This window comes from Coenobita brevimanus, chromosome 89 (assembly GCF_032717465.1).
Source record: "Coenobita brevimanus isolate Jiangsu-jjx chromosome 89, ASM3271746v2, whole genome shotgun sequence".
Lineage (NCBI taxonomy): Eukaryota > Metazoa > Arthropoda > Malacostraca > Decapoda > Coenobitidae > Coenobita > Coenobita brevimanus.
Genome location: NC_137042.1, coordinates 11,456,546 through 11,470,364, shown reverse-complemented (window position 1 = coordinate 11,470,364; position 13,819 = coordinate 11,456,546). Strand labels below are relative to the sequence as shown.

At 43.3% G+C, this 13,819-nt stretch overlaps 1 protein-coding gene across 1 annotated transcript in view; it reads right to left on the bottom strand.

Moving 5' to 3' along the window:
- The window catches only part of cysu (peroxidase homolog), a 93,379-nt gene that overhangs the window by 26,004 nt on the left and 53,556 nt on the right, over window positions 1–13,819 (bottom strand). Inside the window, exons 5-7 of the mRNA XM_080281433.1 lie at window positions 7,116–7,307; window positions 6,457–6,653; window positions 455–628 (exon numbers count right to left, since the gene is read on the bottom strand). Coding sequence (XP_080137559.1) covers window positions 455–628; window positions 6,457–6,653; window positions 7,116–7,307 — 563 coding nt within the window. The remainder of the gene's footprint in view (window positions 1–454; window positions 629–6,456; window positions 6,654–7,115; window positions 7,308–13,819) is intronic.

The following is a 13,819-nucleotide window of genomic DNA, read 5'->3' as shown; positions in this document are numbered from 1 at the left end:
GCATGCTGAGTTGTAAGAATAGACTAACACTGGAATATGGTGCTACACTCTGTTCCCTTTAAGTTGACCTAAAATATACCATGTCTCCATCTTGCATTCTGAGTTGTAAGAACAGATTAACACTGGAATATAGTGTTAGTCACGAAGAGTTTTAGTGAAAGGATGGAGAGCCGTAGTGTCTCGTTCTGCCATTGATCTACGTGGAATAAGCAGCAAAACGAAGAAAATTAGAGCAGCTTATGGTGAAAGGAGTTTAGTTGATTTTCAGTATCGGAGGAAACAGTACAGTAAAGAGCTACGTGTCTAGGCGAAGTTTTGTTGAAAAGAACATAGTTAGCCTTGAGTATCTGGGGGGAAATTACAGCAGACAGCTACGTGCCTTGGCCAGGTTAAGGTGAAAAGAGCGTGGCCTTCCAAACCTGAGAAAACGGTAAAATAAACAGCAAGTACGGACCCAGCCTGCAGTTCTGAGGGACGCCGGGGAAGGCCCTGGTGAAGTCGAGGCAGCGTTGCTTGAAGAGGTTGTAGAAGGCGTCATCGGGGGGAAGGTTGATTTCGAAGCAGTAGGGGTTCTTGAGCTCCGGCGGCAGGTGGCAACACTCCTCTAGCTCGTTGCGGTCGTTTACGTCTGGGGGCAGTTGGGGGAGGTCGTTAGGTTGAATGTTGTCAGGATTATGTATGTGTGTATGTACGTATGTGTGTATGAATGTATGTATGTTAGGTAAGATAAGGTAAAGTTAGGTTCGTTTCTATAGATTTGTTGATGATGATGAGTATGGAATGTTTGTTAGGTTAGGTTTGGTAAAGTTTGTCTGAGGGGGTTAGGTTAGGTCAGGTTACAGCGTGTGTGTCAGAGGTGGAGTTAGGTTAGGCAATTCCCCAGCCTGTTGCAGTCGTTCACGTCTGGTTGGCAGGGTGAGAGGGAATCGTCAGGATCAGGAGTTGGGTCAGGTAAAGTTTGCATGAGTTGGTTAGGTTTGATTTGATTAGGTAATGGGGTCGGATGATAATGTTGACTGACGTAAGGTTAGGTTAGGTTCATTTGCTCTAGGTAGGATAGGTTAGGTTAGGTAAAGCTTGATTTGGCTGTTTGGGTAAGGTTAGGTGGGGTAAAGTACCGTTTGTTGGAGGTGGTTAGTTTAAATCAGCTTAAATTAAGTTCGGTAATGTTCGTTTGAGGTTACGTTTGGCTCGCATTTTACAAGTAGCCCCATACCTCCTATAGCATAGTAAAGAGAGGTTAATATTTTCATCGATTATATCCCCAATATAGTCGATGAGCAGTTCAAAGTAGCCATCCCAACGGAAATTAGATGATGATGATAACTTTTTTTTTTTTTTTTTTTGCAGAGAGCTTTCAGTTAGTGGGACTTCTTAAAGAATTTATCAGTACGGTTATTGTTGTTCGTTGTTTTTGTATCAATTTAATAATAATAATAATAATAATAATAATAATAATATGGTGTAATGATTTAAAAACATCCCTTTGGCTAATATATATATATATATATATATATATATATATATATATATAAATATATATATATATATATATATATATATATATATATATATATATATATATATATATATATATATATAAAATCCCTTCCTTCCTCTTCTGTCCTTCTTTCCTTCATTCTTTCCTCTTCCTTCTGCCTACGGGTGACTTTGCACTCCCTCGTCTGTCTTTCTTTCCTTCATTCTTTCCTCTGCCTTCTACCTTTGGGTGACTTTGCATTGAGCGACAAGCCAAATGGTTTCTTGTACTGTACACCAGAACACCATTAACTATGCTGAGTGGTAACCATATAATCAGATTATGGCGCCTGATGGTTTAGTGGGTAATTAAGGCGCTCCAATCGGATTGAGCAAGTGTAGGTTTATATCCAAGGGATGGTTGGAGTTTATTGCTCACATAGTGCCACTCAGGGATGAGTAAGGCTGGTCACTCTCATCTTAAATGTTAGGACTTATTTGCCTAGCCTGGGGTTCTTACGCTCCTCATGGGGCAACATAGGATTGGATGGTGGTTTTATCTATCTCTCTATATCTGTCTATCTATATATCTATCTATATAATTGTATCTCTCTCTCTCTCTCTCTCTCTCTCTCTCTCTCTCTCTCTCTCTCTCTCTCTCTCTCTCTCTCTCTCTCTCTATTTGTGTGTGTGTGTGTGTGTGTGTAGCCCATGTGTGAATCGGTGCAGCGTATATAATTATATACAATTATACCTGATGTGTAGGTGTAGGTGTATGAAGTACTATTGTTCTTCATCACAGTACTGTACTTTCCCTCACCGCAGCGCCACCCATGAACCCTGTGCCCCCCACTCCCCACAAAGCAAGAGGTCATCCCAGGGAGTTATGTAGTTGCCTTCATGCGGTGACGGCTGACGCAACGGAGAGAGAGAGAGAGAGAGAGAGAGAGAGAGAGAGAGAGAGTCGGTGTATGTATGTATGTATGCGTGTATGACTAGACTTTTGAGTTTCCGTTTGTTTCTTCAGAGCCGAAATTTTGTGGTTGTCGTCACGTGCGTTTGTTGATGTTTTCCGGTTTTTTGCTCTCTCTCTCTCTCTCTCTCTCTACTGTATATATATATATATATATATATATAATGTAATATGGGGTTTCTGCTGCACAATATGTTGTCTTTTGAAGGACGAATTCCTCGGGTAATTCTGTCTCAGTGTCGCCATGACATAAATGTCCAGCTCTGTCCAGTTTCGTAGCAACAGTGTGTTAAAAATGTTCAGCTAGTGGCAGTAAATGTAATTGTAATGCTCCTTACTGATGAAATTGACCTAAGAGACACTGAACGAGTGATTACATGAGTGAATGGTTACCTGCACAGTGGTTGGAGTAAGATATTTAGAGTTACAGTCCTCAGGTGTTGGGTTTACTTGTATACTTTCTTATCCATCACAGTGTGGACATTTTTGTTTTAGAGGTTTTAGTCAAAATTATATCTCCCGCTGCAACGCACGATTCACCACGTCATACCGTTGGCTGCCTGACCCGTTGCACGTTGCCTGATTTATGTCCTATGTGCATACAACATTCACAGACTCATGGTCACGGTTCCTACAAATTCTTTAATGCAAAGAAGAAAGAAGGAAAGTCCAGAGGCCGACAGAAATTCGTTCGTTCCAGAGAGAGAGAGAGAGAGAGAGAGAGAGAGAGAGAGAGAGAGATATATGCTTGGATACATTGTTAAATGACTAGAGTTCATAGGCATAGGGAAGTACAGACTAAAGAAAACAATCCCTGAGTTGAACTGTTACGTACATGAGCGACTGAGAGTATCACTTAACACTTGCATAACTCCATTTTTTTTTTTACTGAGGCGAAGATGCACTTGACTGGTTGATGATGATTGGCTGAATGCAACATGTCAAAAAAATATTTACTAACCCAAATTTCCCCCTCAGACAATTGTTGTCAGTTAATAATGCTAGATTATGAAGTAATGTTGGATTCAGCCAATAATCACCAACCTGTCAAGTGCATCTTCGCCTCGATAAAAAAAAAAAAAAAAAAAAAAAAAAACTGAGTATAGTGAGGTGGACTAAAAAAAAGGATTTGAGCCTCTGTAGTGTATTCCCGTGTCATTAAACTGTCCCATAGGTAAAAAGAGAGAGGACTCTGACTTTGTGAAACTAAATGACCAGGTAACAGGATAATGAAGTTAAGAGAATAGCCAGGTAACAGGGTACTGAACTTAAGTGAATCCTTTCCACCTGTATCTCTAATTTATAACACCAACCTTTATGTATGAAAGGTTTATCCCAGAGCTAAAAAAAAAAAAAAAACAGTATGGTGGTAACAGGTACAATACTAGAAAGCGCTCAAAGTGCGTTTCTCCGCCAATGCCATTGCCATGAAAAATGATGCGGATTCGGATCCGTGGAAATATTGCTTGGAATACATAGGATTCGGATCCACCCCCAAATTTAATAAATTGTTCCTTGGCCTGTGGCCCACTCTTCCACAAAATTTTTTTTGAATTTCATTGAGAACTTTTGGAGATATTATACATATCATCCGGATCTGCTCCAAAACTAAACCACTTCTTTCTTGGCCCATGACCCACCCTTCCACCAAATTTCATTGAAATTCATTGGGAACTTTTGGAGATATCGTCTGGACAAACAGACAAACAGACAAACATAGGTGAATACATAACCTCCTCCAATTTCGTTGGCGGAGGTAATGTGAGCGATGCGATGGAGGTAGAGGGGTGGTGAATGAGTGAATGGATGGGGTGATGATGGTGGTGGTGGTGGGTGGTGGTGGTGATGATGGTGATGGTGGTGGTGATGATGGTGATGGTGGTGGTGATGATGATGATGGTGGTGGCGGTGTGCTGGAAGTGTTGGCATTGATGATTATGATTATGATGATGATGATGATAATAATGAAGATCGTGGTGGTGGTAGTGGTGATGATGATGATGATAAAGATGATGTTGATAATGATACGACCACCTCAGAAATGCTGGCAATTTGCGTGATAACAGTCAGCATGAACAAGGGCGTGAGGGAATGTGTGTGTGTGTGTGTGTGTGTGTGTGTGTGTGTGTGTGTGTGTGTGTGTGTGTGCTTCAAATTACATTTTATGGAGTTGTTTCCAGGGTGACACTGGGTCGAAGGCAGGGGAGTGACAAAAATAGATAGATGGATAAACAGATAGATAGACGAGTACATAAATACGTAAGTTAATAAAGAACACAGTATAAATCTCTAGATGGAGCTTAATTTAACCCCTTCACTACCAGCATGTCTTAAAAGAGGGTGGCTTGTAAGTAGCGCTCCACAAGAAGCTCCCTTGGCAGTATTTTATCTGCTGCGGGTACGGCTCAGTTTACTGGTGTGGGCGTGTTTGTGTCAGTGGGGGTAAGAAATGAGTAAATGATGCGGGGCAGACATTGATAACACAGACTGAGCCGTACCCACAACACGGAAGAAGCCACCCGGTAGAATGGAAGAGAAATGTTATACATGGACTACCCTTTATAGCCTATACCGGTATATATGGTATATATATATTTTTAAATCGGCAGACCGATTTTCGAACTTGATGGATATGATATAAGGTAATATTATTAAAAAACTGAGTGAGCAGAGGTGTGTACAATCTCTCTCTCTCTCTCTCTCTCTCTCTCTCTCTCGTTTCACAAATGACTACCAAAATTTTGAAGGACTGCTCACACCTTCGTTCATCCAGTTGTTATAATACCCACAGATTTGAAGAGGGTCGAAGTCGGGGCTAAACTCTTGTATTCCGAATTTGGATGTATGTCCTGGCGCCTGAGGGTCTAGTGTATTAAGGCACTGCAACCGGATGGGGTGGCAAGGTTAAATATCCGAGGACTGTTTGAGTTTTATTGTATTCCTAGCCTAATGCCACTCAGGGTCGAGAGTGGCTGGTCATCCTCCCTCCTTTAATGCTGGGACTGAGTATCCCAGCCCCGAGCCCCTACGCGAAGATTATTAAAGGGAAATATTGTAGTTGAATTTAATCACTCACGCCATTGTTGAAATAAAGCAGATATGTAAGAGAATAGACTTTTTAAACATGGCGATACAGATATAATGGAAATAAAATGGGATTTGAAAAGAACGTGAAATATAAAAAGTCCGTAATTATCATATGTATACAGAAAAAAAATACGAAGTCAATGAAAACAAGAATTAGAAATACAGAGAAATTAATCTGTGCACAGTCTAATCACTAGAAACACGGAAGAAAAATGGCCCAAGAAAATAAAACACAAACTAACGTTATGTGGACACAATGTAGTTCAGTGACACAAAAATACCAGATTGACATATAATGTTCCTGAAACTCCTGAGTTACTTTCACAACTTTCGAAAGTCATCATCGTCACCATGATCATCATCAACCTGAACCCGTTTCCCTGTGTCGTAAAGGTAGTAAATATGCTGGTAACAAGGCCTTGAGTGTGACCTGGAGTCGGGTGTGGCCACACCACAAGTAAACTTTTTCGCCTCACCATTTCAGTTCTTAGAACCACAAAGACAGATTTTGTCTGTATATCTATCTGTCTATCTGTCTTTCTATCTATCTGTCTATCAGCCTGTCTGTCTATCTATCTATCTAAATAATATATGCTATAACCACTAAAACATCACATACATGTCCAGAGTGTGATGTACCAGTATAAGATAGTAGATATATAAACAATACTTGTGGTTTATGGCTAAAATATTTTTATTCCAGCCTCTGTGCTGTAATCATCCATGTAATCAATCGTTCAGTGTTCCTTTGGTCTGTTTGTTCAGTATCAGACTTTAAAAAATTCAATGTTTATGAACATGGGGGAAGCCGATTCAATGTTTATGAACATGGGGGAAGCCTACGGCTGTGTGTGTGTGTGTGTGTGTGTGTGTGTGTGTGTGTGTGTGTGTGTGTGTGTGTGTGTGTGTGTACCCACCTAGCGGCATGGCGGTGAGGGTAAAGTCGTGATCCATGAGTTGTCCCCAGGAGACGATGAAGAGGGTGGCGGCGTGGTCGTGGAAGCCGTCGTCGCGGTGGATGACGGAGGAGACGAGGCGGGAATTGGGCAGGGGCGAGCCGTCCAGGGCTAGGCGGGGGTTGGAGATGCCGTCACTGTAGTCTGGGGGCAGGAACCTGGGGGAGGGGGGGGTGGAAGCAAGTTTGGAAATAAGGCAAACAGATAATCTTGGTGTGTAAATGGAGGGGGGAGAGACTAAGGATGAGATGGAAGGATGGAGATCATAGAGTGGAGAGATATATGAGGGACGAGGGTAAGTTGAATGGAAGGCAGTCAAATGGCAAAGGACAAGGCGACGCGTGAAGGAGATCTGTTTGTGTAGAATCCCACCCCTGAAAGACTGCCCTGGTAGCAGGTCACGTGGGATTATAGAGATTGATGCAGAGTCCATACATCCATCCATCAGTTAGTAAGTCAGTCAGTCAGGCAGTCAATCAGTTAATCAATAAATTAGTCAGTTAGTTAGTCAGTCAGTCCACTCATTCAGAAATCCATCCATCATTCCATCCATTCATTAAACAGTCCCTTCCTCCCACCCTCCCTCAATCATTCAAGTAAGAGATACAGCAAAACCCTACCTCTGGAACACTGCCCTGGTCGCACCCCACGTTGGATTGTACATATTGTTGCACAGCCCATCGATCCTGCGGTACTTCCCCGGCGTACAGGTCATGGGCGAGGCGAAATTCGGACACACCTGCGCAGCGGCCGTCTTTGTGGTGTCCAGTAGGGGTAGATTGTAGGCTACCTCCGCTGGTGTGAGACCGTAACTGGGAAAAAAAAAAAATAAAACATAATGCGCACCTGGGAAAAAAATGTAAAAAATAATGCGTACCCGGAAAAAACGTAAAAAATAATGCGTACCTAAAAAATCGTAAAATATAATGCATATTGACTGCACGAGGCTTTCCTTTCTCTCTCTCTCTCTCTCTCTCTCTCTCTCTCTCTTTTTTTTTTTTGTTGTAAGTTATAGTTCGTACCTATGGAAGAAGGGAAGAAGGAGAAAGATGGATGTTTAGGTCCGACTTCTGAGTGGCATGGGAGGCTTCGTAGCATGACTTCCTCAGTGATTTATTCCGTATATTATCCCCTGATTTTCCCTGGTGTGTTATTTATTTAGATTTAATGTCGACATGGGTTGCATCAATGACATACAAGAGAGTAGTGAGGTGCAGATGAATTCGCTGAGAAAGATACATCATGACATCTCCAAAGCCACTGACACTACAATCCTAATGTCTAACAAGTACATGAGAATCATTAAGGCAATAAATTAGTCTCTTCTGTGTCACAGTCTTCCCCAAGAATACGACCCCTTCACTCCGATGACGTATTTTTCCACTATATTTTTGCTCCTGTCCGATGTATCTCCAGAGCTGATTATTATAGACTGGTGTACCCTTTTCACTTTAATCTGGCCCAGGTTTTCGTCTTTCTGAAGATAATTTTACATAGCTCAGCTGCAGAGAAGAGACTGCTACAGCTCCTCATCCTTTCCACGGCACCTCTTCGTGACCAGGTTCCATATTCTAGCATTAATCTCTTGTTACTACTGAGCAGTGTGAAGATGGGAAGATGGCAGTTTTAGATTAAGTTGGAGTAAATCGAGTATAGTACTAAGAACGAAGTGAAATATACGTCATCGGGTTACGAATGACGGAGAGTACTAAAGGGGTTATTAAAGAGGTTGATCTCAGGTGTTTCGGTGAGGGGGAGTAGGGCTAGGGGAGGGGAGGAGGAGAGGTGAGAAGATGAATGCTTTGACAGTCATAAAATCGGGAAAGCGGGGAAACGTTGGTGCGTAGAGGAGGGTGGACGGGTTTAAGTCATGTTTTATTCCTGCTTAAATGCCTAGTAGGAATGTCAGGGACGGCATCAAGGTCATATATGAATCCTGTATATATTTGTGTATCGCTAGGGTTTGTGTGTGTGTGTGTGTGTGTGTGTGTGTGTGTGTGTGTGTGTGTGTGTGTGTGTGTGTGTGTGTGTGTGTGTGTGTGTGTGTGTTTGCTGGACATTTTCACAGCAATGACAGTGTTTCAAACACAACTGAAGTTATCATTTGCATCATAACATTATCTGTTTTCATTATCGTAGCAGAATTATTCAGTATTATTGTTTACAGCTCCGTCATCCTCCGCCTCACCACACCAGAACAAAGCAATGCCGAGCGATTACATGGAACTGACAACAAACAGACCGGCCAAGAATTGTGCTTCATCGCCTCTCAGTATCGCATGGTCCATTTGCTGCCTGCATTGTGGAAGGGTGTGGTTTTGTTGGGGAAATTCACGTCGGTTAAGGAAGCTCCCCAACACCTTCTCCTTAGTGATTTACTTTTGGGTGTGGCAGGTTAATTTCCTTCTGTACGTTACTTATGCAGGGTGTGGAGATATTGGAATTATTTATGCAACACAGATGAAGATAGTCAGGTGTAATAAGCAAAATAAATCACTTAGAAGGTGTTAGGGAGCTTCCTAACCCGATGAGAATACCAGTCAAAAGCAAAGGTCTGTTCTACATAATGCGCTTCGAACAGCAAAAGGCCTAGTGAGTATAGTGCATTTACTCTAACTTGGCAAAGATCCGCAACCCCTCGCTGCTCTGTTGATGGCTGGGTGTAGTCAGACTGGAGGGTAAATTTTACTAGTTACCAAGGACATTTGTTCTTATGTCATAACTAGAGCTCATCGAATTTCATGCCACCACGACTTGGTATTCAAGTTGTGGAAGTGGCCTAGTTCCGTCATATGAAAACAAACAAACTGTAGACACATAAACGGTGCTCCAATTACGACGCGCAGGTGCGTCTCGTTGGCTAATATCTTTCAGCCCGATGACGCAATTTCTGTTCGTACAATCTCATAACGATTTTCTTTACCTAGGGATAGGCCTGGAGCTAGACAAGTTCGATACAGCCTTGATCAACACCTTCACTGATAGAGGTCCTTCCTAGAGGTTGAGAGAGGAAAGAGGAGGGAGAAGGAAGGGAGGGAGGGGAAGAGGAGGGAGGAGGGTTATGTTAGAGGCAGTGAGAGTGTGTCGGTGAGAGGAGTGGGGAGGGGGGTCGGTGACGAGAGCTTGTTCGTGGGAAGAATAACACGAGAAATGTAATATCTAGGAGGTCATATTTTGTAACCTGTTCTCATTGCAACCCTGTTATTTCATTCACCTTAGTAGTGAACGAGTGAATGAATACTATTGCTATGCCATTTTTGCTCTAATCTGACCTAGAATTGCCAACTTTCTTTCTTCAGTAGTTAGTCCTAACAAGAGATTAACACTGGAATATGATGCTAGTCATGTAGAAGTGCAATGAAAAGGATGTTGATCCGTAGTATTTCTCACCCTGCTTCGAGAAAAGCTGCAGAAGGAAAAAAAAAAATCTGGGTCAAGTTAAGGTAAAAGAACTATAACTTCCTCCAATTTCAGAGGCTTCTCTTGAAGAGAATAGAAGAGTTTGGTAATAGCAAGAATTACACACACACACACACACACACACACACACACACACACACACACACACACACACACACACACACACACACATATCATGAAAGTGCTGAATGAAGGACTCTACCTCCTTTTACTTCAACTTGACCTAAAATTGCTGTCTCTTCCCTACAATACTGAGTTGTAGCAATATATTAATACTAGACAATGTTGCTAGTCACGAAGAAGTACTAAAGAAAGGACGTAGGTAGAGTTATAATATTATTGTCATTTCCTGCCAATGATCTGCATGAAATAAACTGCAAATGGACCAGAATCTGGGTTGGGTTAGGGTGAAAAAGGTATAGACTAACGAAAGGTGCTTTAAATATGGGGCTCAGGTGCAAACTTAATTAAGGTGGAGGTGTGGGAGGGTAATTAGCGGGGACTGACTATGAGGTCACAGGTAGGTGTCAAGGTGGCCCCATCATGGGCGTGGCAGGACGGGAGGTTAATTTCAGGTGTTGGGAAGCTAATCTGAGGTGGGTGGAGGTTAACTAGGCTAGGTGCAGTTTAGGCAGGTGAGTTGGCAGGTTGTATAAGATGCGTGAGTGATGGGAACCAGGAAGAGGGAGTGTTACTTAACCCCCCCCACGGTCGCACCTTCTCTATTATATTATTACAGCTAAGGTGAAACGATTTTATGTCCCTGAGTCTGAAGGTGAATATAGGAACCAGAGTGTGTTAATGTTTTTAGAAGAATCTCTCTCTCTCTCTCTCTCTCTCTTACTTTTTGGTTTTTTACCTTTAAACCTATTAATATATATATATGAAAGTAAGTAGTCGATCTCCCTGCCTCTCCATCTTCACACACACACACACACACACACACACACACACACACACACACACACACACACACACACACACACACACACACACACACACACACACACACACACACACACACACACACACACACACACACACACACACACACACACACACACACACACACACACACACCGAATAATGCAGGAGGACCTTCATCGTTAAGCAAGCCTTGGGATGACGACCAGGAAGAAAATTATGGTACCGTTAATGGTGATAATTGCGATGAATATGATGATGATGATGATGATGAAAGAATGATAACAGTGATGATGGTGATGATGATGGAAAAGAAGTGAGAATATTTTTTTAGAGTAAGAAGTATAACGATGAGGTAATGTACGTGATCGAAGTGGGGAGGGAGAAGAAGGAGGAGGGGAAGGGGAGAAGAGGGGCTGGTGCAAGCCGATGGGGGAAGAAGGAGTGGGAGGATGGGAGAAGAGAAGGAGGAAAGGGAGCGTGTGGAATGGAGAAGAGGGAGAGGGAGGAGAGGAAAAAGGGAGGGTTCGGGAGAGAGGAAGAGGGATGGGTGGTGAGAGGGGGAAGAGGGAGTTTTGGAGAGGGAAGGGATGGGAGGAAAAGAGGAGAGGGAGAGGAGGGAAAGAGAGTGGGGAGAGGGGAGGGTTGGGGAGGGGAGAGAGTGCTTGAGATGAACTGGAGGATTTGGAGCGTGAAGGAGGAGAGGAAGGGAACGGGAGGGAAGGGAGTGAGAGAGAGAGAGAGAGAGAGAGAGAGAGAGAGAGAGAGAGAGAGAGAGAGAGAGAGAGAGAGAGAGAGAGAGAGAGAGAGAGAGAGAGAAAGAAGGGAGGAGGGAGGAGACGGGGATGAATGTGGCAGGTGGTGGTTGTGGTTTGGGGACGGAGAAGGAGGTGGTGGAAGGGAAAGAGAAGGGGAGGGGTAGAAATGGAGGAGGAGAGGGAGAGAGATGGGGAGGGGTGGAAGGAGAGAGGGCAGATGAGGGAAGGTAGGAGAATGAATCAGATGCGGAGCAGGGAGGGAAGAAAAGGAAGGAGGAGGGGATGCGAAGGAGGAAAGGGAGCGGGGAGAAGGGAAAGAGAGAGAGAGAGGACTGAGAAAGGACTGGGAAGGATTGATTGGGGAGGCGATAGGAGGATAGGAGGGAAGAAGAGAAGACAGGAGTTGGAGAAATTAGAAAGAGGAGGGAGGAAGAAGGGAGTGAGTCAATAGGAAGGAGTGAGAGGGCTAGGAGGGAGGAGGGTGAGAGGCAGTGAGAGTGGGTGGGTGAGAGGAGTGGGGAGGGGGGGATGACGACAGCAACAATGCCGTGAGCAAGTGAATGACAAAGACCGAGAACCAAGAACTATAAAATACAAGAAAGAATGATAAAACGACAATAAGAACGATAAAAGGAATACCTAGGAGACAGCAGAAAGTTTGTCATTTGCCCAAAAAAGAAAGAGAAAAAACACAAACGGTGGCGGACCCAAATATAATATCAATAGCAGATGATAGAGTAATATTATTAAAGAAAGATGAAAATGACCAGAAAAAAAAAAAGTGACAACCCAACCTGATGTCAATAAAGGAAGACAGAATGACATCAGTAAAGGAAGATGAAAGTGATATTAGTAATGAATGATTACAGAGTCATTAGTAAAGAAAAAAGAAATGACATTAGTGAGGATAGTAAGGACGGAAACAGAACACAGGCAGGGGGTGACAGAATACAGGTACAAAAAAAAAGAAAAAAGAAGAAAAAACAAGTAAAAATAGGTGTCATTAAGTGAGACTTCAATACATCCTGGATCACTGACTTCACCCCCTCCCCCTCCCCCAGCCTCCCTCCTCCCAAGGTGACATCCCCCTCCCTCCCCCATCCCCCCTTCTCAATAATTGTCCGCTGGTCAAAAATTGCTATTGTTCTTCGAGCGCGCGGGAGTGGGTGTCAGCCATTTTTTGTTAGAATTTATGTGTGTGTGTGTGTGTCTGTGTGTGTGTGTGTGTTTGTGTGTGTGTGTGTGTGTGTGTGTGTGTGTGTGTGTGTGTGTGTGTGTGTGTGTGTGTGTGTGTTTGAGCTTGTGGAGGTGTAGATGTGGGTGTATGGGTGCGTGTGTGTGTGCTTGTGTGGGTGTAGGTGAGGGTGTAGCCAATGTGTGCTCGCGTGAGCAGGTAGGCTATGTGACTGTGTGTGTGTGTGTGTGTGTGTGTGTGTGTGTGTGTGTGTGTGTGTGTGTGTGTGTGTGTGTGCGGCCGCACCTTATTATGACACTCACTCCACCTCTGTGTGTGTGTGTGTGTGTGTGTGTGCTCACCTTATTATGACACTCACTCCACCTCTGTGTGTGTGTGTGTGTGTGTGTGTGTGTGTGTGTGTGTGCACATTATTATGACACTCACTTCACCAGTGTGTGTGTGTGTGTGTGTATGCACATTATTATGACACTCACTTCACCAGTGTGTGTGTGTGTGTGTGTGTGTGTGTGTGTGTGTGTGTGTGTGTGTGTGTGTGTGTGTACCGCCTTCATGTTATTTATGGATTACATAAGGCAATACACACCCAGTCTCTCTCTCTCTCTCTCTCTCTCTCTCTCTCGTATACCCCATTGTTTCCCTCCTATTGATTTCTTTACCCAATTTTTCGACCCAGATATATGAACCAAGAGTGTCGTGTTGCCCTGCAGTTGTAATAGATTTGGCTTGGGTTGGGTCAGGTTTGGTTAGATTAGAGTGGGTTAAGTAAGAATATACTGAGTCACATGAGGCTTGAATATGTGAAGTTATTTTAGGTTACGGGTCATTAGCTACAGACTACGGAAGACTACTGACGGCCACAACGGACTATTAAAGACCATCATGGATTGTTTACACATATGGATTACTACTTACTATTATGGGCTACTTCTTACTGTTGTGGACTAGTTCTGTGTATTACGGACTACAACAGACTATTGCGAACTACTGACGGCTACTACGGACTGAGTGAGGGGCTACAACTACG